This window comes from Bison bison, unplaced genomic scaffold (assembly GCF_000754665.1).
Source record: "Bison bison bison isolate TAMUID 2011002044 unplaced genomic scaffold, Bison_UMD1.0 scf7180017864370, whole genome shotgun sequence".
Classification (NCBI taxonomy): Eukaryota; Metazoa; Chordata; class Mammalia; order Artiodactyla; family Bovidae; genus Bison; species Bison bison.
In genome coordinates this window covers 5,954,876-5,980,628 of record NW_011494942.1, presented here as the reverse complement: position 1 = coordinate 5,980,628, position 25,753 = coordinate 5,954,876, and the positions used below count along the sequence as shown (strand labels likewise).

Here is a 25,753-nt window from a genome sequence, read left to right as displayed (position 1 = left end):
TTCCTTCCAAGGAGTAAGCGTCTTTTAATTTCATGGCTGCAGTCACCATCTGCAGTGATTTTGGAGCCCAGAAAAATAAAGTCAGCCACTGTTTCCCATCTATTTGCCATGGAGTGATGGGACTGGATGCCATGATCTTAGTTTTCTGAATGTTGAGCTTTAAGCCAACTTTTTCACTCTCCTCTTTTACTTTCATCAAGAAGCTCTTTAGTTCCTCTTCACTTTCTGCCATAAGGGTGGTGTCATCTGCATATCTGAGGTTATTGATATTTCTCCCAGCATGAAATACTACTACTCATGAATGAAATGAAATTACTCATGAATGAAATGAGATACTATTATTCAACCATAAAAAAGAACAAAATAACGCCATTTGCAGCAACATGGATGGACCTAGGGATTATCACCCTAAATGAAGTAAGCCAGAGAAAGATAAATCCCATTCAATATCACTTGTATATGGAATTTTAAAAAATATATACAAATGAACTTATTTCCAAAACAAGCTCACAGACATAGAAACAAATTTATGGTTACCAAAGGGAAAAGGAAAGTGTGGGGGGGGTGTAAATTAGGAGGTTGGGATTAACATATACATACTCCTATATAGAAAATAGATAATCAAGGACCTAGTGTATAGCATAGGGAACTATATTCAATATTTTATAATAACCTATACAGAAAGAGAATCTGAAGAATATATATATATATATAATGTATAACTGAATCTCTGTGCTGTAGAATCTGTGAAACACAATATTAAAAATCAACTGTACTTTAATAAAAAAGAAATTTATTTTGTAAAGTGCCCATCCTGCCTGGGACATCAGAAGCAATGGCACAAAATACACTCTTTGGCCTGAGCAACATGTTGTGCTAAATAAATTCCACTGACTTTCCAGTACTCCATCTGGCTTAGAATAGCCTGGGAATAAAGGAATTCTAGGGATATTTCTCCCTCAGAACAGACTGTTAATAATCAGGAATATCCTCTCTAGACTGACCTCTTTTTTAGAGGCTTGTGTTCTCTTGACACTTGCAGAGCATTTAATGTGTTCTCTTGCTTGTAGGTCTCTCTGCTCAAGAATATTTGCTAACTCTGACGCAGTGTCCTCCCCAATCTCCATCCCTGTTCTCATGCATTCTTCTTTAAACACCTCCCTATCCTTTTGCTCTTAATTCAGATAGCATCATCTCCCAGATAATTCTGACTCCAAGGTTATGCTTGTTCATCCAGAGTACTTTGCATGCATGCATGATCAGTTGTGTCTGACTCTTTGTGACACTATTGATTGCAGTCCACCAGGCTCCTCTGTTCCTGAGATTTCCCAGGTAAGAATACTGGAGTAGGTTGCCATTTCCTCCTCCACCAAAGTACTCTGGCCTTCCCCTAATTAGAGCACCCATCACATCCTCTACCAGCCATATCATGCCTCCAGAGGATGCATCTGATACCAGGGCACATGACGTGGTCATCAGAACCCCCTTTCTCCCTCAGTCTGAAGCTCTTGTGTGGGGTCCTAGAGGCAGCCTTGGTACTTATCACAATTGCCTGTTAGCTTGTTTGTTCATGCCTCTCACCCTTCAATCAAACCCTCAAGGGAAGAACTATGCTCATGATAGAATCCTTTGTTTCTTACATAGGTGGATTTTTATTAAAATGTGCATAAAAGCTATTTCTCCAGAATATCTTTCTCAATTTCAGGATGACTAAATTATAACATGATTCAAAAAAAGATTAGTAGGACTTTTCAAATATATTGTCAGTTTGGTTCTCCTTTTCAAGTTCCCTAGGATCTGTGCGTCATCCATGCAGGGCCAGTTTGGTGGCAAAGTTCCTGAAAAGCAGATGAGATGCGCTTCTCACCTCCCAAAGCTTCTTTTCTTTCATCTTAGGTATTTTTGAGCCATTTAATGAGGTAGAAATTTCAGTCTGATTTCTTCATTGCACACTTTTTCCACTCACATCATAAGCTGTGCTGCTCTTAAAACGTTTACCATCTGAATATTTCAGATGGAAATATTAGCCATAATTTATTGCTGGCATCTGTAATTTGTTTCAATTTATTTTATATATTTTCTCTTGAATTCAACATTTATATTTATCCAAATATCAGGCAGGCTGAGCTTGTTGTTGTTCAGTCACCAAGTCGTGTCCGACTCTTTGCAACCCATGGACTGCAGCATGCCAGGCTTCTCTGTCCCTCACCAGAGTTTGCCCAAGTTCATGTCCAGTGAATTGGTGATGCCATTCAATCATTTTGTTCTCTGTCACCCTCTTTTCTTCTGTCTTCAATCTTTTTCAGCATCAGGGGCTTTCCTAATGAGTCAGTTGTTCGCATCAGGTAGCTAAAGCATTAGAGGTTCAGCATCAGTCCTTCCAAAGAGATCTCCTTGCTCTCCAAGAGACTCTCAAGAGTCTTCTCCAGCACCACAGTTCAAAAACATTAATTCTTTGGCAGTCTTCCTTCTTTATTGTCCAGCTCTCACATTTGTACGTGACTACTGGAAAGACCATAGCCTTGACTGTACGGGCCTTTGTTGGCAAAGTGATGCCTTTGCATTTTAACACACTGTATAGGTTTGTCATAGCTTTCCTGCCAAGAAGTGATCATCTTCTAATTTCATGGCTGAAGTCACCATCTGCAGTGATTTTAGAGTCCAATAAGAGGAAATCTGTCACTGCTTCCATGTTTTTCCTTTCTATTTGCTATGAAGTGATGGGACTGGATGCCATGTTCTTAGTTTTTCTTTTTTTAATATTTAGTATTAAGCTATGTTTTTTACTCTCCTCCTTCACCCTCATCACAAGGCTCTTTAGTACTTTAGGATATTTTTAGAGATTTTTCCCCAGTGAAGTAAAAGTTCTGGTTACATCATGGACCTTCACAATATTACTCTAATATTAGAAGACAAAATGTTAAGATTTGAATTTTATAAAGAGAAAAAAATGTAAGTAAAAATGTACCTGTTGGGTGCAGACAAGTAAACTTAGGCTTCCTTCTTGGGCATAATAACAGTTTTTCCTCCTCACAAATTAAGATAGTTTTCCATCACCTCACAAGTTTTTAATGTAACTTTACTTATTTCTAGAACACATCATAATATTACTATTCCAAATTTGCTATTCTAGCTTAGCCACAAAATAAAGCTTTCTATTATAATTATTTTTTCTCAAATGATTATTTTAATTTTTCCTTATTTTTTTAACATCTCCAAAACTGAGAATGATAATCATTTGTTGTCAATTACAGTCAGTATTGTTATATCTTGTCTACTAGTTACTATTTTATTTAATAAAAAATTTTAAGAAATTAAGAAAATAATTAAATAATTGCAGTCTGAGTTATAAGAAGAGGAAGAAGAGATCATGTCCATGTAACTTCACAGTGATTAAAAAAAAGGCTTAAATGAAAGATTCACCTGCTAGTCAAATTTCTTTCAGTAGAAGTTGCAATGGAAATTTTTTTAAAGCTCATACCATTTAAAAAAAAGGCAGAATCATTTTGCAATATACTATCTAGTCCCTGAATTTGAAACATCTTTATCTTTCTTTCATTTATTTGTAAAATAAGTCATTAATATAAGGAAATACTATTTCTAGACTTTAGAAAGAATGTGACCAACATATAAAAACACATACAGTAAAATAAATTGTCACTGGATCAGTTGGCCCTTGAACACTTTAGAGAAATTTCTGTTTGTTCTTTCATCCATGTCATATCAAATGTTTTCTCTGAGAGTAGAATGGAAATGTGTCTTCTTTGGGCCTTGCTCATATTTTTTCATAGAAAGGGTCATTCTCCCACAACCCAAAGGAAAAAACTGAAGGAGAAAAGAGCCAGGGGTGGGAAAGAAATGAAGAAAGGGAGAAAGCATATGTTGAATGAGAGTTATGTGCATTTCCAATCCATTTTACATGTCTTTTCTCATCTTTATTTTAACCCAGTGATGCATTTCTTTTCACTATTCTCATTAAAATAAGTGTTAGGGATGTCAAATAATTTACCCACTTCCCTCACTCTGCTGTATCCTATACTTACTAATGTAAAATCACACCACTCAGGAAATCATCCTAGTTATCTCATGCTTATGTTAGTTGCTCAGTTGTGTCTGACTCTTTGAGATCCCATGGACTGTAGCTCACCAAGTTCCTCTGTCTATGGGATTCTCCAGGCAAGAATACTGGAGTTAGTAGCCATTCCCTTCTGAGCCACCAGGGAAGCCTAACAATACTGGAGTGGGTAGCCTATCTCTTCTCCAATGGATCTTCTCAACCCAGGAATTGCATTGCAGGTGGATTCTTTACCAGCTGAGCTACCAGGTATGCCCTGTGAAAGCTGCTCAATTGTGTCCAACTGTTTGTGACCCCATGGGCTGTAGCCCACCAGGCTCCTCTCTCCATGGAATTCTCCAGGCTATAATACTGGAGTGGGTAATGATTCCCTTCTCCAGGGGATCTTCCCAACCCAGGAATTGAACCCAGGTCTTTTGCATTGCAGGCGAATTCTGTACAGTCTGAGCTACCAGGAAAGCCCATCCTATTTATAAGGATGTGGAATTACTAAACATTTTTATTTATCTCTCACAAAAGTATCTGAATTATCTATAGATATGTCAGAAATGTGAGGAATTAGAGTTCTAGGCAACCTTTGCTGCTGCTGCTGCTGCTAAGTTGCTTCAGGTGTCCGACTCTGTGCGATCCCAGAGACGGCAGCCCACCAGGCTCCCCCGCCCCTGGGATTCTCCAGGCAAGAACACTGGAATGGGTTGCCATTTCCTTCTCCAAAGCATGAAAGTGAAAAGTGAAAGTGAAGTCGCTCAATCATGTCCGATTCTTGGCGACCCCATGGACTGCAGCCTATCAGGCTTCTCCATCCATAGGATTTTCCAGGCAAGAGTATTGGAGTGGGGTGCCATTGCCTTCTCCGAATCTTTGCTAGTTGGCTCAAAAAAATCTGATGATGAGTTTGTTTGGATCAGAGTCCATTTCAGTATACACCATAGGGTCATAGATTAAAAGAAATCAACTAGCTATAGATCAAAAGATAATTATTAATCAGATTCTTCCTGTAAGTTTTCCAAAAATAATTACGCCCAGTGAGGAAATACAACTCAGAAACCTGCATAAAATAGTTTCATTCCTGGCTATATCATTATGTATGTATGCTATATAAGCATGAAATTGGGCAGGCCATTAAATATCTCAGAATCTTACATTCTTCATCTGTGCTAATTACCCTTAAAAAATTTAATAGGCAAAGCATATTTCATTTATTACCTACTTAATAAAGGAATGAGATTACATATAGTTTCATTTCTATTCTAAGTACCTTCCCCCAAATGCCCTTAATTTTCCTTTATGACATAAACTTTTTAATTTGAAAATGGTAAAAAAAATTTATTCATCATTGTAGTAAGAGCAAAATCAAATGTGTCATGTATCATGCACATATTGAATAATAAGAAATAAACATGTATTAAAGGTGTGTTCCTTCACTACAATTCATGGGGAAAAGGTAATCTCTTCATTTTGATAAGTGAACCCTGACTTCCTTCACATAATACAAAAAATAACTTCAAGTGGATTATAACATAAACATGAAAGTTAAAACAATCTACTAGGAGCAATTTTATTTTTCATAACCTTGGGGTTTGATAAATATTTCTAAAACAGGCTCAAACTAGCACTAATGAAGAAGCAAAAGATTAAAACTGGACTTAATTAAAATTAAGAAGAGTTAAAAGGAAGGTTGAAGTCTGTGAGAAAGTATTTGCAATTTACAAAGAATTTGCATCAAGAAAAATCTACAGTAACTCCTATAAATCAATAAGAAAAAGACTAAAAATCCAGTAAAATTGGGCAAGCCACTCAAACAGAGTTAACAAAATATAATGCTGAAATGACCAATAAGCTTGGGAAAACACGCTCAGTATTGTTAGTCAGCAGGTTAAGCCACAGTAAGATACAATCAGACCCCATAAGAATGGTTACAATGAAAAAGACTGACAATACCAGACAAAAGAAGGATATGGAACAACTGGAGTGTTCTTACACTTCGAATGAGAGTAAACATTTGCACAGCATTTTAATGAAATATTTTGGCAATATCTACCAGATCAAAACATACACACGCCATAGGATCCAGCAATTCTACTCCAACATATAGCCAAGACAAAGAACTGAATCTGTCTACCAAAATGCATGTGGAATGTTCATGCAGTGTTATTTAGAATAGCCCAAAGCAGTAAAAAGGCTTCCCAGGTGGCTTAGTGGTAAAGAATCCTTCTGCCAATGCAGGAGATGCAGGTTTGTACCTGGGTTGGGAAGATCCCCTGGAGGAGGACATGGCAACTTACTCCAGTATTCTTGTTTGGAAAATCCCATGGACAGAGGAATCTGGTGGGCTACAGTCCATGGGGTCACAAAGAGTTGGACATGACTGAGCAAGCATGCAATGCCAAAGCAGTAAACAACCCAAATATCCACCAACATGAAAATGAATAAACTGTGGTATATTCATATAATGGGATATTGCACAGCAGTGAGAACAAACCACCACTGCATGCAATGACATGAATGAATCTTGTAGACTTCACTTCCATTGGAAAAAACCTAGACACAAAGGAGTACATAGCTCATTATACTATTTATATAAAGTTCAGAAACAGGCAAGACTCACCTATGATGGTGGACATCAGAATAGTTATTAGTTTGGAGAAGAATGTTGGGTAGAAGAAGGTTTGATGGAACCAACTGGGATACTAAAGTGAGCTACATGTTCTGGATAATGATCACTACACACATATTTTTGTGTAAATATTTGTCTAGCTGAGCTTACATTTAAGATCTGTAGACTTAATTGCTGCTTGCAAGTTATGTCTCAATAAACAAAAGAAATATTAAAATAAAAGTTTTAAATGTTTCAAACTTTCATTCCATACATTGATTGGCATGGGTAGAATATGGGTTTGAAAAATGCTAAAAACATTTCTTCAGGTCAACCATTAAATAATAAAATTAGTTTGAACCAATTAATGTTGAACATAAAACTTGAGTGGTATGTGCTAAGTTGCTTAGTCATGTTTGACTCTTTGCAACCCTGTAGATTATACCCTGCCAGGCTGTCCATGGGATCCTCCAGGCAAGAATACTGGAGTGGATGGCCTTTTCCTTCTAGAGGGGATCTTCCCAACCCAGGGATCGAACCTATGTCTCTTATGTCTCCTGCAACAGCAGATGGGTTCTTTACAACTAGTGCCATCTGGGAAGCCTCTCAATGATATAGCCTTAGCAGTTACAATTTAGGGGAAGAACAGACCAAAGAGTCAATTAAAATTGCATCTGCTAAGTGTCCATTGTTTAGGATTTTACAGGAAAATTATATGTCTTAAAATATTATATGCTTAGCTGTTTCCTCACTCCCCATTCCCCAGGTTTGTTTCAGAGATAGATGAATAGAGCAATATTTAAAATGTTTATGAAGGAATGATTTGAAACCACTGGAATCTCCTATCATGAAAGAACATGTCCAAAGGGATAGAATATGAAACAGTAGCATTAAATGTGGAGAAGGCGATGGCACCCCACTCCAGTACTCTTGTCTGGAAAATTGCATGGACGGAGGAGCCTGGTAGGCTGCAGTCCATGGGGTTGCGAAGAGTCGGACACGACTGAGCAACTTCACTTTCACTTTTCAGTTTCATGCATTGGAGAAGGAAATGGCAACCCACTCCAGTGTTCTTGCCTAGAGAATCCCAGGGACGGCGAAGCCTGGTGGGCTGCCACCAATGGGGTCACACAGAGTTGGACACAACTGAAGTGACTTAGCAGCAGCAGCATTAAATGACATCTTCATGGACTTTGGGGCTTCCCTGGTAGCTCAGCTGGTAAAGAATCCAGCTGCAATGCCAAAGACCCCAGTTTGATTCCTGGGTCAGGAAGATCTTCTGGAGAGGGGATAGGCTACCCATTCCAGTATTCTTGGGCATCCCTGTTGGCTCAGCTGGTAAAGAATCCACCTGAAATGTGGGAGAGCTGGGTTTGATCCCTGGGTTAGGAAGATCCCCTGGAGGAGGGCACGGCAACCCATTCCAATATTCTTGCCTGGAGAATCCCCGTGGACAGAGGTGCTTGGTGGACAACAGTCCATAGGGTCTCAGAGTCAGACACAACTGAACAACTAAGCACACAGTCCAGGTTTTAAAGTATACAGTTGCTTGCAGGACCGTGGTTATGTATTTGGAGATTCTGGTTCTTCTTCATTCATCTTTTCATATTTTTCTTTGCCTTGGAATATCTTCCTCTTACATGGTTGTTCTGCTGTGCTAGAAACACAGGCCTTTTAAACAACCCCAAATGTCAGGAGTTAGAGAAGTCTTTCAATCCTGAGCAAATACAAACTTTGTTTTGCAATGCATACCTTCTAACCTGTTTGAATACTCACCTTTTGTAATCCTAGAAACTCTTCAGGTAGAAGAGGCACCGTTTTCAGCTACACTTGAAAGACAGATAGCCAGTATTAACAATCTCCTAACAAAATGCATGTTTAGTCTACATGGTATGCGCACGGTCACTCACACACTGTTCTAAATAATTTTTGCTACAAAAGTTGTACCACAGACTATCTAAATATCTTACTCTGCTAGGTTTTTTCACTCACTTTCTAAAATGTCATAAATTGCTTTCAGTCTAAATATCGGAACAACTTTTTAAAACTACTAAGGATCAACAAGACACAGAGTTCATAATACCTATTGGAAAGCAGGAAGTACAGAGAAACATACCGATAACAAAGTTGGCCTTAGAGGCTGACTGCCCATACTGTTGCTCAATGTACTTCGGTTTGTAAGTTACCATGCCAAATAAAGAATTGAACTGAACGGTGCTTGCACACAAATATAAGAAGTATACTGGATTTCCAAAAAGACTCTTCAGTGATGGCAGAAAATCTATAAGACAAAAATAGCATGGAGTAATTAAAGACAGTGTCACACTTGGCAGAAGATGCAGCCATAGCCTCAGAGCTGAACGGTTGAGTCCTGTTGTCCTGGTTCCCAGGAGCGTTTAGAGAGTGGTATACCCACACACTGAATGTTAAGCCAGTGACAAAAGACAGAGTTGAGATCTGGCCAGGTTCAGATCCAGACCCAGGTGCTCACTTCCACGGGCATAAAATCTAGATTATAAATTAGAATCAGTCAGATGAGAACAGATTCCTTTGATGTGGTACGAGACATGAGGTATAAGAAAACTCCCTCCCCATCAAGCTGAAAGTCATAGGCTGGACATCAGAAACCTGAGTTTTCTGGTCTCTCTCCTTTGAACTTGGGTCATGGAAGCAGAGAAGAGAATATGAAACTTTTCTCCATTTAATTATTGACAGAATGAGCTTTGGCATCCTCTCTTCTTCCTTTTATGCAAGCCAAATAGAAATTTGAAGATTTTCTGTAAATGTCAATATTGTTGGGCCAGTTGAAGGGGACCAATCTTTCTCATGGTCACCCGTTTCCACAGGAAAGGAATTCACTAGAACATGTCTGACCTTTGGCCCTACACTCACTCCTTTGATCACTGGTGGGACACATGCAGTGGTGCGCATTCTCCAGTGGGTGGATATAATCTGTCAAATGGCCACAAGCCCTGAAGGTTCACTTTTCTGAACACACAGACTAACGTGAAGCAACCCTCCCAGGAGGGCTGTTTGCAAGGTCTACACAGAGGAGGTATAAGGGTGGGGATGGCAGCAAAGACTTTTAATAATCTTCATTTCTGCTTCCTGTGCTCAGTTGCATCCAACTCTTTGCAACCTAATGGACTGTAGCCCAACAGGCTCTGTCCATGGAATTTCCCAGGCAAGAATACTGGACTGAGTCGCCATTTCTGCCTCTAGGGGAGCTTAGTGATCCAGGGATCGAACTCTGACGTGTCCTGCATCCCCTTCATTGGCAGACAAATTCTTTACCACTGTGCCACATGAGAAGCCCTGCTTCCTGTACAGTTTCTCATTTTTTTTTCTGAACACATGAAGTAGAGAAATATTGTTTATAGATCACGTCTAAAATTTCAACAGAAATATGGAAAGTGCTTCACAACCAAAGAGAATTGGGCTTACCTCTTGCCATTTCCATGATTTTTGCTTTTTCTCCAGGAGGTGTTTGGTAGTCCGTGTGATCATCCATAATAAACTTAGATTTCTCAGAGGAAGAACTGGAGTCCTCTCTGCTCCTGGGTCTTGGTAGAGTCCTTGGTAAACACCAGAAAGGCACAGCTGCCAAAAGAGTGATGCTTCCTGCTATCAGATAGCCAAGCCACCAGGCACCCACCCACTGTGGGTCCTTTGGGGTGATGGTTATATGATCTGAAAAAGAGACAGAGTGGCTAGAGAACATATACAGAAAAGCTAGTGTATTAAATAAGCCTCTTAAAAAAAAAATCCTAGCATTAGCTCTATCAATCATAAAAATACATAATAATTCATACCTGACAACTTTTTTTATAATCTGAACATGTGCCTGATGAACTATGGACAGGGGTTCGTGACATCATACAGGAGACAGGAATCAAGACCATCCCCAAGAAAAAGAAATGCAAAAAGCAAAATGGCTGTCTGAGGAGACCTTACAAATAGCTGTGAAAAGAAGAGAAGCGAAAAGCAAAGGAGAAAAGGAAAGATATAAGCATCTGAATGCAGAGTTCCAAAGATTGGCAAGGAGAGATAAGAAATCCTTCCTCAAGATCAATGCAAAGAAATAGAGGAAAACAACAGAATGGGAAAGACTAGAGATCTCGTCAAGAAAATTAGAGATACCAAGGGAACATTTCATGCAAAGATGGGCTCAATAAAGGACAGAAATGGTAGGGACCTAACAGAATTAGAAGATATTAAGAAGAGGTGGCAAGAATACAAAGCAGAACTGTACAAAAAAGATCTTCATGACCAAGATAATCACGATGGTATGATCACTCACCTAGAGCCAGAATGTGAAGTCAAATGGGCCTTAGGAAGCATCACTACAAACAGAGCTAGTGGAGGTGATGAAATTGCAGTTGAGCTATTTCAAATCCTGAAAGATATTGCTGTGAAAGTTCTGCATTCAATATGCCAGCAAATTTGGAAAACTCAGCAGTGGCCACAGGATTGAAAAAGGTCAGTTTTCATTCCAATCCCAAAGAAAGGCAATGCCAAAGAATGCTCAAACTACCTCACAATTGCACTCATCTCACACACCAGTGAAGTAATGCTTAAAATTCTCCAAGCCAGGCTTCAACAGTATGTGAACTGTGAACTTCCAGATGTTCAGGCTGGTTTTAGAAAAGGCAAAGGAACAAGAGATCAAATTGCCAACATTGGTTGGATCATCGAAAAAGCAAGAGAGTTACAGAAAAAACATCTATTTCTGCTTTATTGACTATGCCAAAGCCTTTGACTGAGTGGATCACAATAAACTGTGCAAAATTCTGAAAGAGAGGGGAATACCAGACCACCTGACCTGCCTCTTGAGAAACCTATATGCAAGTCAGGAAGCATCAGTTAGAACTGGACATGGAACAACAGACTGGTTCCAAATAGGAAAAGGAGTACATCAGGCTGTATATTGTCACTCTGCTTATTTAACTTCTATGCAGAGTGCATCATGAGAAATGCTGGACTGGAAGAAGCACAGGTTGCAATCAAGATTGCCGGAAGAAATCTCAATAACCTCAGATATGCAGATGACACCACCCTTCTGGCAGAACGTGAAGAAGAACTAAAGAGCCTCTTGATGAAGGTGAAAGAGGAAAGTGGAAAAGTTGGCTTAAAGCTCAACATTCAGAAAACTAAGATCATGGCATCCAGTCCCATCACTTCATGGCAAATAGATGGGGAAACAGTGGCTGACTTTATTTTTCTGGGCTCCAAAATCACTGCAGATGGTGACTGCAGCCATGAAATTAAAAGACGCTTACTCCTTGGAAGGAAAGTTATGACCAACCTAGACAGCATATTGAAAAGCAGAATCATTACTTTGTCAACAAAGGTCCGTCTAGTCAAGGCTATGGTTTTTCCAGTAGTCATGTATGGATGTGAGATTTGGACTATAAAGAAAGGTGAGTGCCAAAGAATTGATACTTTTGGACTGCGGTATTGGAGAAGACTCTTGAGAGTCCCTTGGACTGCAAGGAGATCCAACCAGTCCATCCTAAAGGAAATCAGTCCTGAGTTTTCATTGGAAGGATTGATGCTGAAGTTGAAACTCCAATACTTTGGCCACCTGATGTGAAGAGCTGACTCATTTGAAAAGACCGTGATGCTGGGAAAGATTGAGGGCAGGAGGAGAAGGGGACGACAGAGGATAAGATGGTTGGATGGCATCACTGACTCAGTGGACGTGGGTTTGGGTGAACTCCAGGAATTGGTGATGGACAGGGAGGCCTGGCGTGCTGCAGTTCATGGGGTCACAAAGAGTCAGACACGACTGAGCGACTGAACTGAACTGAACATTATTATGATCTTGCTTATTAAAGGAAAGAAGATGTCTTCAGAGCACAAATATTTCTTTCATTCCTTAGATTAAATGTATAGAATCCAGAGTCTGGAAGGGGTTCTCACTCTGCTCTGGGCTTCTGCAGAGGGATCCCTGGACCTATGACAGGAGGAAAGCAACATGTGAGAAAGATTAGGAGGGTTTAAAACCTTCTGCTACCTCTCCACATGAGTGGCATTTTTGTCTGATTTACACATTGAATGTCTAGGATTTTACTGAAAAAAAAAAAAGACCCTATATGCTCTCGTCCAAATCTAATCTGAGCCACTCAGAATGTTATTTATTAAATGATGATTAGTTATATTTCAGAGATATTCTAGGTCTGATACAAGATTTGTATATGTTTTAATAATTAAAATATCAATATTTATTCATTATAAAATTTTTGATACTGTTTCGTATTTGACTGAAGTGTAAGCATTGACAAGTCTATTTTAAGCAAATAAACTTTTTAAAAATATATATATAAGAACGTACAAAACATACTGTTATACTCTACTACCCTCTATGAGAATCCTTTGACAATTAAGCTTGATCAGCACTACATTATACTCAGTAAAATGTTTGATTTAGTTTATCACTGCATGTTCATTGCTTCCTTTTCACAATTTTCCTCTGTACCTCTCATCATGCCAACACTCTCTTATCTGTATCAGTCGCCATGACCAGATTTTAAACGTCATGAAGTCAAGGAATCAAGTATTTTGCTCACTTTGGTAGAACATCATTTGAGTTAGAGTAGACATGAAATAAATTTGAGGAGTAATAAATGAATAAACAAAATTTCTGGAAGGCCTATTCTGGTTATTTGATTAAAAAAGAACAGCTAGCGCAAGTGTTTTGCATTCTATTGTAACACATAATAATCATTTGTGACACACACTAGTGACAAGGCAATTCCAAAATTTTAAAAAATAAAATTTGTTTTCTTGTTTTTAACTGCTTTCTAGGAATTCTTCAGAAAAACAGATAATTTCTATCTATATCTAGGGCCTACATCTTGAAAGAAACAAATGAACAGCTATGGAGAGATGAAGTCCTCATTTATTCCCTCCACAAGCATTCCTCCAGAAGGAAAGTTAGTCTCACTATAGAGTTCCTTCAACTAAAAAAGACTTGTACATTAAAGAAAGGAATTTTAGTTGCCAGAGACTTTCAATCCTTGGCCTTTATGGAAAGTCCAGAAATACATTATTAATTGATGTGACTGTAGCAAATGTTGATTCACCTGAAACCAACAAGAAGCCACAGTTGTTAGTCTTAACTAAGCTTGAATGCCTTTAAACTGGGAAACCAGAAGTGGAAAATGATACAACTGATTAACAAACTGGGTCATCTGGTTATAATCACCACCTATTTTTCATGTTCCACTTATTAATGTGTGTGATAATTGTATAAGTAATAAGTTTTCAAGGGTTATTTTCATTTTATGAAAGACTACCATCCTATCATTTTGTAAAAAGACAATTTGATATTTTGGACACTATCCCCATTAAAAATTACAGTAACTAAAATAAATGAATCAATAGAAATAAACGTCCTTACCTAGATTTACAAAGCCAATGTCAACATACAGTTTGGCACATAACGAGCCTAACAGGAAGCCAAAGATTGGTCCTATAATTGCAACCGTCTGCACACATCCTGCAAAACACAAAAGCACCATTTCTTTGCTCTTGCAAATTAATAAAATTTTAAACAGGAAACATGCATGAGATCCAGTTAGTCACTGAAAATATTTCATTAACTCTTCCCTTAAGTGTGCTTAATTTGTCAACTTTTCAACCTCACTGAATCTGGAAATAACTTCTTCTCAGTGTTGGAAGAAGAATAAGCATCTTTAACGCATTAATACCTTTTAGTAAGAAAATAACACTAAGACTCAGCTAATTTTGGCAAATGGAACAAATTTTACTCCCTAGGACTGGATTCCCCCTAGTGATAAAAATCAGAATTATACTGTTCTGACAGTCTTTTGAAAACCTTTTATGGTCAGTTGTTTAATTGACCATAAGACTTGTTTCGATATTAAAATTGATTTCTTCCATCTTAATGGGAAAGAGCTTGTGTTTAGAGCTTCCAGGGGACCACCTGTGAACACAGTAACTATGCAGCTCAAGCAAAGGAGCTTGACTTGAGAGAGGGGAGAGGTGCACTCTGCACCCACCTGGGCAGCTCCAGGTAGCTACAGCAGATCTCCTCAATGACATAATTTCTAGTAACCAGAAAGTCTGCTCTTCCTTGCAAAATATCACCCATCTGCCTTTTATTTCATCACAGACCATATTGCACGTATCCCTGGGAGATTAACTGGAGGAGTAAATAGCAGTTGCATGTAGGCATGTATGCTCAATAGTGTCTGACTTTCTGTGACCCCATGGGCTGTAGGTGGAGGAAGGACATATCAAACAGTCCAGCTGAGCAGCGGGTCCCCAAAGTGTCACACTGCGCAGTGGAAGAAGAACCACATCTGAGCTAAGTGCTGAGTCCTCAAGTCTTGTGATCTTTGGCACTTAAACTTTCTAGACCTCAGTTTTGTTGTTATTGTTGTTCAGTCACTAAGTCATATCCAACTCTTTTATGACCCCGTGGACTGTAGCCCACCCAGGCTTCTCTGTTCATAGGATTTCCCATGCAAAAATACTGGAGTGGGTTGCCCTTTCCTCCTGCAGAGAATGTTCCTGAACCTGGGATCGAACCCACATCACCTGTGGCTCCTGCATTGGCAAGCAAATTCCTTAACACTGAACGACCTGGGAAATTCATACCAGATCTTTTACAGAATAGAAAAGAGGAAAAGGAGAAGGGCAGCCTCTGAGCTCCTGGACAGGACAGGGACACGATGACACCTATATGCATCTCCTGGCTACAATCTTTCTTCTGGTCCCCAGAGTAATGGCCTAGCACATGTGATGGAGCTTCTGTTCTACATCCTGATCTGTGCTGCAGCATCCCATTAGAACAGGTGCCCTGTTTTTAACTACATACAGCATGCTTGGCTGTCATCAGAACCCTCTGGAATTCCATGTGACTAGCCAGGACAGAACTATACCTAGCTATATAGTTAAGTGAGTGAAATCGCTCATCATGTCTGACTCTTTGCGACCCCATGGACTGGGGCCCACCAAGCTTCTCCATTCAGGCACAGTGCCACCTGCCCCCCCACCACTGCCTTAATGAATTTAAATCTTGTCCTTCTGTCTCTGAAGGTGAAACCCTCAGAAGATCAGAACCCCCAGAAACCAAGACTAATGTATGAAACAGAGAACAAATTTTAGCTTCTAGAACATAAGAGGCACTCAAAAGCTGCTTTGATTCACCTGGCTTTGGAATTGCTATATTTTTGTTTTGGGTCAGGAAGATCCCCTGGAGGAGGAAATGACAACCCATTCCAGTATTCTTGTCTGAAAAAGCCCAAGACAGAGGAGTCTGGCTGGGTATAGTCCATGGGGTGGAAAAAGTTGGGCATGACTGAATGACTAAACACACCTATTTTTGTTTTTGTGATTTTAGCCACTATTCTTTGCACTGGGACCTATTCTAGAAAAGAGTGGCTCAGGCCTGGCTCTTGTCCTTCTTCTGTTTCCATAAAGATACAGGTCATACATAACAGATAATTTCTTTTAATCTGATATTCTTTCCCTAATGCAATAGGTCCTTTTAACTGAAGTTTCTTCACTATCCAAATCCTCAGTGTAAACTTCAGAAAAGTATGAACTGAATAGGAGTTAGATATGAAATATAAAACCTTCCACATCCTATTTAGTTGAGAATAGAGTTGAGAAAACCAGGTATCCTGCACCCCAGGGAGATGAATGACGTGGGAATTACCAATATAGAAAGCCGCGTTGTCCTGGCTAGCAAAATCATCAAGGTAGGCAATGCCTAGAGGCTGAATGGGAGTTTCTCCAAATCCACGAAGAAGGTTTCCCAGGAAGACATAAACCCACATGGAGGAGCTGGCATCAATTTGACATTCTTAAAAGGAAAGCAAACAAGAGGATTGAAATTCAATCACTATTAAAGTTAAACATTTATTCTGCATATCTACTAGTTGTCCTAAAGATGCATGAGAATGCAGAAGTGAAATCAGCAATAAATCGATTGATAGGAGTTCGAGCAAGATATTTTAGGTAGTGTAAATCCCTAGAAACTGACCAAGGAAATATATTATTCTCCTCATTTCTTATTTTCTTTCTTTTTATTTCATATTTCTACTGAATTACTTGAATTCCTACACTTCAGTAACATACAGTATCCAATCTGGGACAAAAATAGAAAAATTTGAACAAATGCTTTTCTTGCCTTATCTTTAAGCTTTCTATTTTGCAACAGAAGTCACTTGCAATTTTATTGGTGACCAAGGTTTATCTGAATTTCAAATTTTATATGGGTTATACTTCAAATTTTAGCAGCATTGCCTACAACTAAAATTGTTTTGATAGTGAACAGACATGTTAAGGGCTCACATTTCAGAAACAAATTCATATAAAACTTAAAAACCATACTTGGTGGTTCAGATAGTAAGGGATCTGCCTGCAATGCAATGCAGGAGACCCAGGTTCAATCCCTGAGTCTGGAAGATGCCCTGGTGTAGGGAATGGCTCTCCACTCCAGTATCCTTGCTTGGAGAATTTCATGCACAGTGGAGTCTGGAAGGCTACAGTCCATGGGGTTGCAAAGAGTCAGATATGACTGAGGGACTGACACTTCCATGCTTTAGTGGTATAACGATTCCAAAAAAAGAGAAGCTTCTGATGGAAATTCAAAGCTAAAAATGTTTAAATGTTTTCATAAAAGTCATGTCAATATGATCATGTGAAGTGGAATAATTACTTTCCATATTATAATTAAATACAGCTAAGGCAATGGCACCCCACTCCAGTACTCTTGCCTGGAAGATCCCACGGACGGAGGAGCCTGGTAGGCTGCAGTCCATGGGGTCGCTAAGAGTCGGACACGACAGAGCGACTTCACTTTCACTTTTCACTTTCATGCACTGGAGAAGGAAATGGCAACCCACTCCAGTGTTCTTGCCTGGAGAATCCCAGGGACGGGGGAGCCTGGTGGGCTGCCGTCTATGGGGTTGCACAGAGTCGGACAGGACTGAAGCGACTTAGCAGCAGGTGACTTTAACAAAAGTGACAATATTAACTACCTCCAACAATCACCACTTCTGGAAGCTCCCTTTCTGGCAAGCACTGAGTTAAGTGGTTTGCAGACATTTTCAAATTGAATTATCCTAAGAAACTTGTGAGGTAGGAGATACTTTCTCTTCTAGTAATTTTTGAAAGTGAAGTGTGTGTTATTAAGAACTGGGAATGCTTTTGTCTGGATGACCAGACTTTGTGACAGAAAAGATTACTGTGCAATCATGTGACGTTTAGTTCTGATTTTGCCTCTCCTAGAAATGTAGCCAAGTGACCAGGAATATTTCACTTAACTTCTCTGGATTTTTATTTCATTCCCCAAGATACAAAGGGACTCCTTTTTCAAGATTGAGTCCAGTGTCAATTTCAGCCCTGACTTTGGGGTATTCTGCTATTGCTGATACAGTGGCCACAAGTCACATGTGGCCCCTGGAATTTATTAATTAAAATTACATGAAATTAAAAATTCAATTCCTCAGTCTCACTGGCTATAAGTACTCAATAGTCACATGGGGCTAATAGCTACTATGTGTGTGTATGTGTTGGTCACTCAGTTGTGTCCAACTCTTTGCAACCCGATGAGCTGTAGCCTGTCAGGCTCCTCTGTCCATGGGATTCTCCAGGCAACAATACTGGAGTGGGTAGCCATGCCCTCCTCTGGGGGATCTTGCTGACCCAGGGATCGAACCTGGGTCTCCTGCAGTGCAGGCAGATTCTTTACTGTCTGAGCCACCAGTGGACACTATAGATATAGAACATTCCCATCATTACTGAAGTTCTGGTAGACAGTTCTGCTCTAAAATATTTGGAGGAAATGGGGTTTGCATGCAAAGCATTTTTGAGATGAGTCCTCTGTTTGCCCCACTAACCCCTTTAGGGTTATATCTATGACTTTAAGTGAACAGGATTTCATTTAAAGGAAAGAAAATCATTGATTTATGAGTCTTATATTCTGTACCTTCCTAATAATTTGTATCTTTACGTTAAAAAACTTCATCCCCAATCCCTAAACCCTACATTTCTCTTTTTAATATGAAAGGTTTAAAATTAGTTGTATTGTCATTTATGGGCTTCCAGGATGGCACAATGATAGAGAAACTGCTTGCCAATGCAGGTGACACAAGAGATGCGGGTTTGATTGCTTTTCAGGAAGATCCCCTGGAAAAGCAAATGGAAGACCACTCCAGTATTCTTGCCTGGAAAATTCCAAGGACAGAGGATCCTGGCTGACTACAGTCCATGAAGTCACAAAGAGTCAAAAACAATAGCACACAAACACACACGCATTGTCATTTATAACATGTCTCTCTCTTGATTGTCAAAACCAAACCCAAAATATCTTCAATGACTACATTATTTTACAGACCAAAGTCTAAATCCTTTAGTCTGTCTCCTTGCTTCTTTGTGTGGATCTGAATTAAACTGAATTAAACATTTGTTGTTCAGTGGCTAAGTCATGTCTGACTCTGCAATCCTGTGGACTGCAGCATGCCAGGCTTCCCTTTCCTACATTATCTCCCAGAGTTTGCTCAAACTCATGTCCCCTGAGTCGGTGATGCCATCTTATCCTCTTTTGCCCCCTTCTTCTCTTGCCCTCAATCTTTCCCAGCATTAAGTCTTTTCCAATGAGTCATTTCTTCTCATCAGGTGGGCAAAGTATTGGAGCTTCAGCTTCAGCATCAGTTCTTCCAGTGAACATTCAGGGTTGATATCTTTTAGAATTGACTGGTTTGATCACCTTGCTGTCCAATGGACTCTCAAGAGTCTTCTCCAGCACGAGAGTTCAAAAGCATTAATTATTTGGCATTTAGCCTGTTTTATGGTTCAAATGTCCATTATATTCTTAAATAAACAATCCCTCTGTTCTCATTCATTGATTTATATATGTTCTCCTGAATGTATCTATTGCCTTCTTTCATGCTTTCCTTTTCTTCTAGAATGCCTTCTTTTCATACAGCAAGATAGGATAAACCTTTTACATGTATATGACCACCCCCATTTTTCTTCTCATATTTCAGTATTTCTTTTAATTCTGCTCTCCTTGCTTTCATTCAGTCAGGCCTCTCTGAGTCTGACTCATTCAGAGTCAGGGTCATTGGCCGGGAAAAGGACATCTCAAAAGAAAGCATCAATGAGGATGTCAGGGGAGTGAAAAGGTTTCATGGTGTAGATTAAAGATTTAGATGGATAGCAAGTATATAAAAGAAGGGCTTCCACACTGCCTCTATAGAAGTGGACCGCAGCCTAGGAGTAGGAGAGAGATGAGGGTAGTGGAGAGGAAGGGTTGAGCCTATTGATACTGAAAGTCTGTGGGGAGAGAGGATTTGAGTGTCTACCAGTGCAGCATTCCAGAGACATGGCAACGACCTGTGGGTAGATTCATGGACTCGATGAATGAGGAAAACCGTGCTACATGGCCAGGTAGAGCCAGGGAGGTAGCAAGATCCCAAGGACAAAATACAGTATTGTTAAGCATCCTTGCCCCTGCCTCTTCATAGGGCTTCCAGTGCCTAGAATAACACAGAAGAGATGGTTCCCATGCTCCCAAGCATGGCCCACACATAGCCTTGCTGTGCAATGTGGGTCAGCCACGTGGAACTCTGGATATGCTAACAAAATTCCCCGAATCCTATCTTGTGTGGAAAGTAGAATTATTTTCACGTTTCCATGATGGTCACTTTTGTATCAAAGGGAGCTGCTATGCTATAAAGGACATGAATGTGGACATAAGATGACCCCAAGATGACGTGCATGAACAAACACTGTGGCCAGAAGGATTTTAAATATTTAGGCTGACAGAGGACTGATAACATCAAGACCTCCCCTCCCACAATTTCCCCCTTTACCATTATGTAAGCTCCTTAGAATGTAAGCTACCCCTGGGAATGTGGGTAGAGATTAGGGACACATTGACATCACGTATTTGCCATTTTGATGAAAAGGGGCTGAACACAAAAATTAAACTGTATTTGGGGAGAAAATAAATTTACTTTATATGAGATTTGTACATGTTAAACTTGTTTTACCTTGTTTCACAGTACACATTATTTAGAACTGCTGTAAACTTTCCCAGTCACCAGCAATTAATGCACCATCTTTCCATAATATTTGATTTTCTGAGTATTTTCTTAAGATCTCATCATATACTGCTTTTGTTTTTGTTGTTCAGTCACTAAGTTGTGTCTAATTTTTTGCGATGCTATGAATTGCAGCATACCAGTCTTCCCTGGCCTTCACTATCTCCCAGGGTTTGCTCAGACTCATGTCCATTGAGTTGATGGTGCCATCCAACCACCTTTCTCCTGCCCTCAATTTTTCCTTAGCATCAGGGTCTTTTCCAATGAGTTGACTCTTCACATCAGGGGGCCAAAGTATTGGAGCTTCAGCTTTATATTCTATGATTTTTTTAATGGCACTATAATATCTCAATTTAAGTAGTAAAGCTTTTGACAGCAAAAGTCATATACCATATGCTAAATCATCTATAGAGACTTTAAAAAGAACTTGTTTACTTAAGTAAAAAATAATCATCTTACCATTATTTATTTTGGATTGTGATTTTTCCACAACTGGAATTGGTAACGAATTGTTTGAATCCAGGAGACATGGAGAGATGCTGAGAGTGGAATTGGAGACAGGAGAATACCTTTCATATTTGTAGCTGCATAAAAAGAACATTTGCTTAGCATCATACGAAAAATATTATAAATATACTACTTGACTCACTAGGACACCTGTTTGAATCTACAGCTCTCTCTGAATCTATATCACTAAATCAAACCAGCAGTTAACAGTACATTTTTCTGAAGAGACTGCTAGAATATCTGCTTCACATATATTACACTATATCAACTGCCCAGTGTCATGAAAGACAATAAAATAATAATTTAGAGAGGCTCATTTTAATATAAAATAATAACTATAAATCACCTACTCTGTTGGTGAAAAAATATCAAACATTCCATAACATCATGCTTATCTCTGAAAACAATAATTTAACAATTATGTCTATTGATACACTGTACTTGGAGTTGTAAATTTAGTAGAACACCTGAATGTTGATTCTAGAGAACTGAGAATGATACTTGGGCTTTTTGAACCCCTTATCCAGACAGTATCCTATTCTCCATTTTATTAATCTGGCTCTAAGTTATTTCTAATGTTCTCTGTTTATAAGGTTACTGTGGCAGCTGGATTGAGGAGCCAATGCCAGATGGTAGGACTGTGATCATTCCATCTACAGCTCCCCAGCACCATTGTTGCTTTTGTTCAGTTGCTAAGTTGTGTCCAACTCTTTGCAATCTCATGGACTGTAGCATGCTATGCTTTCCTATCCTTCACTGTCTCCTGGAGTTTGCTCAACTTCATGTCCATTGACTCAGTGATGCTATCTGACCATCTCATCCTCTACCACCCTCTCCTCCTTTGCCTTCAAACTTTCCCAGCATCAGAGTCTTTTCCAGTGAGTCAGCTCTTCTCATTAGATGGACAAAGTACTGGAGCTTCAACTTCAGCATCAGTCCTTCCAGTGAATATCCAGGGTTGATTTCCTTTAGGATTGACTGGTTTGATCTTCTTACAGTCCAAGGGACTCTCAGGAGTCTTCTCCAGCACCACAATTCAGAAGCATCAATTCCTCGGCGCTCAGCCTTCCTTGTGGTCCAACTCTTACATCCATACATGACTACTGAAAAGGCCCATAGCTTTGACTATATGGGCCTTTGTTGGCAAAGTGATGTCTCTGCTTTTTCATATGCTATCTAGGTTTGTCATAGCACCATACTCCTTCTCAGATTACCCTTCAGAAGTCAATTTTTCTGCTCCACAAGCACCGTTGAGGGCAAAGGTAACTTATGAAAGGAATCACATCACCTTGATTCTCATTTTGTTCAGGCATTATGTGACTAAAGGCTAATCATCATAGTAATGTTTAAAATAATAATAGTTTAAAGCTATTTAACACAATAAGGTCAAGATGTATTGACTTGTTAACATATTCAGATTGGTAAATGGCTTATCTTATATCAGGGCTTCCCTGGTGGTTCAGATGGTAAAGAATCCATCTGCAATGCGGGAGACCTTGGTTCGATCCCTGGGTTTGGAAAATCTGCTAGAGGCGGGCATGGCAATCCACTCCAGTATTCTTGCCTGGAGAATCCCGTGGACAGAGAAGCCTGGTGGGCTACAGTCCATGGGGTCACAAAAAGTTGGATATGACTGAGTGACTAAGCATACAGCGCATATCAGTGGTGCATAACCTACACGTCAATGGGTCTATGAACCCCATTGGAAAAATAAAAATATTTTTGTATATATGTATTTAAGGGAAGAGGTTCATAGTATCAAATGAATCCTTGACCAAAATAGGTTTCCTAAGTTACAAAGATAAGTAACATCTGAGGTGTTGGGTGTATGGATGTTCCTGTGCACTTCTTCTAAGTTATTTTTTATATGTCTGAATATTTTTATAATAAACCTTAGAAAAATTTTTAAAAAAAGAACTACTTAATGAGAAAAAATTTTAAAGATTATTAGCTACAGAGGAGAAGATTTAGCATTAAAATCATGGTAAATATAATTTTCTTTCTTTAATAGAATTCCAGAGATACCAGGGATTATTATTGGGTTGACCAAAAGTTCATTTTAGATTTTCCGTGAGATGGTTACGGAAAAACCCTAGTGGACTTTTTGACTAACCCAATATAAAACCTAAATGCTCTTAAAATGACTATTAATAGCAATTAGGTAGTAATTTGAAAGTTTTTAGTTATTTGAGCTTTCTGTTTAATCTATCAGAAGGCAAGTGCTGCATCTAAAATTATTTAGATCGTGAATAAATAGAATTTTATGTAAGTGCCACTTTTGTCACTAAATACTATAATGACAACCTTTTCAAATTTCAGTTTTCTTAGTTATAAGATGGGGGCTATAGATGTGGTCTGTGCTTATTTAGGCTCTATTGTATAAGGAAACAAAGAAGTGTTTGAACAGGGGGCCAGTGGTATTCAGTTCAGTACAGTTCAGTCACTCAGTTGTGTCCAACTCATTGCGTCCCCATGAAACACAGCACTCCAGGCCTCCCTGTACATCACTAACTCCCGGAGTTTACCCAAACTCATGTCCATTGAGTCGGTGATGCCACCTAACCATCTCATCCTCTGTTGTCCCCTTCTCCTCCTGCCTTCAATCTTTCACAACATCAGAGTCTTTCAAATAAGTCAGGTCTTCGCATCAGGTGGCCAAAATACTGAAGTTTCAGCTTTAACATCAGTCCTTCCAATGAACACCCAGGACTGATTTCCCCTAGGATGGACTATTTGGATCTCCTTGCAGTCCAAGGGACTCTCAAGAGTCTTCTCCAATACCACAGTTCAAAAGCATCAATTCTTCTGTGCTCAGCCCTCTTTATAGTCCAACTCTCACATCCATACATGCCTACTGAAAAACCATAGCTTTGACTGTATGGGTCTTTGTTGGCAAAATGATGGCTCTGCTTTTTAATACGCTGTCTAGGTTGGTCATAACTTTCCTTCCAAGGAGTAAGTGTCTTTTAATTTCATGACTGCAGTCACCATCTGCAGTGATTTTGGAGCCCAGAAAAATAAAGTCAGCCACTGTTTCCACTGTTTCCCCATCTATTTGCCATGAAATGATGGGACCGGATCTAACATTCAGAAAACTAAGATGCCATGATCTTAGTTTTCTGAATGTTGAACTTTAAGTCAATTTTTGACTCTCCTCTTTCACTTTCATCAAGAAGCTCTTTAGTTCTTCACTTTCTGCCATAAGGGTGGTGTCATCTGCATATCTTTGGTTATTGATATTTCTCCCAGCAATCTTAATTTCAGCTTGTGCTTCCTCCAGCCCAGAGTTTCTCATGATGTACTCTGCATATAAGTTAAATAAGCAGGATGACAATATACAGCCTTGATGTACTCCTTTTCCTATTTGGAACCAGTCTGTTGTTCCATGTCCAGTTCTAACTGTTGTTTCCTACCTGCATACAGGTTTAAAATCTTTTAAATCTGGGATTTTAGTTCTGTCCTAGCTTCAACCCCCACTGACACGCTCTTGATTCCGATTCATGAAGTTGCAGAGTGGCTCCTAAATAGTCCCTTTGCTCTCACATTGGCCCCACCAGAGTTATTTTCCTGAGCAGTAGGCACTAGATCTTTAAAAAATATGTCAGATTGTGTCATTCTGCTCAAATCTCTCGCCTGGCTTCTCATCCCATTCTGAGAAGGTATGGTCCTTGCAATAATTGATGACTTACTACCTGTGTCGTGAGGTCTGTAGAGGTGTAGCCCCAGCTGAATTTCAACCACTCACCCAGAGCTAATGACTCAGAATCTACATTTTACCAAGAGCGTCAGGCAATTTAAATGTCTGTCACGGTTTGAGAATCAACTTGAAGTCTCCTTCTATACCACCCACCGCCCCCCCACCACTACTCCACTTTCCTCTTGCTCATCCCTGCAGCAAACATCATGCCTGACTCCATCTTCCTGCTATAGAAACATTCACTGTTCATCTAGCTTGGAATCTTCTTCCCCAGATGTCTATGTGGCACTCATCTCTTTCAGCCTTTCTGAAAAGTCATCATCTTGGTAAATCATCCCCTGACAACGCTGCTTTAAACTGCAACCCCTCACATACTCTTATGTGTCTTCCCTGGGTTATTTTTCTCTATGGCACTTAACATTTCCAGCATATGTCATTATTTATCTGTCTGTTTACTCCCTATCTCTTTCTAAATAGATCCATGACAGCAGAGGTTTTTGTTGCTATTCTATTCCTGTTACCTAGAACAGTGATCAATATATATTTATCAAATTCATGAGTCAGATAAGCTAACACACATAAAACTGAACATAGTCTGTTGGGAGTAGGCCCTTAACAATTGATATCTATAATTAATATTATGTTTTATTGCCATCAAGGGAATTTCTGCCAAGCAGAGTATAGTCATCATTGAAGGAACAAAAATTAACATTTTGAGCAAGTGTCCAACTTGACTAATGCTGTGAAAAGTTGAAAAGAAATTATTATAATAATTATACTAATTATTATATATA

At 39.3% G+C, this 25,753-nt stretch overlaps 1 protein-coding gene across 3 annotated transcripts in view; it reads right to left on the bottom strand.

Annotated features, from left to right (window-relative positions):
- Nucleotides 1-25,753, bottom strand: part of SLCO1C1 (solute carrier organic anion transporter family, member 1C1) — a 70,162-nt gene that overhangs the window by 22,720 nt on the left and 21,689 nt on the right. For 2 of the 3 annotated variants that reach the window (XM_010855929.1, XM_010855928.1), the window contains exons 4-8: nucleotides 21,215-21,339; nucleotides 16,360-16,506; nucleotides 14,074-14,172; nucleotides 10,116-10,361; nucleotides 8,788-8,952 (exon numbers count right to left, since the gene is read on the bottom strand). In XM_010855929.1, coding sequence (XP_010854231.1) covers nucleotides 8,788-8,952; nucleotides 10,116-10,361; nucleotides 14,074-14,172; nucleotides 16,360-16,506; nucleotides 21,215-21,339 — 782 coding nt within the window. The remainder of the gene's footprint in view (nucleotides 1-8,787; nucleotides 8,953-10,115; nucleotides 10,362-14,073; nucleotides 14,173-16,359; nucleotides 16,507-21,214; nucleotides 21,340-25,753) is intronic. The other variant, XM_010855930.1, reaches the window with a different exon arrangement.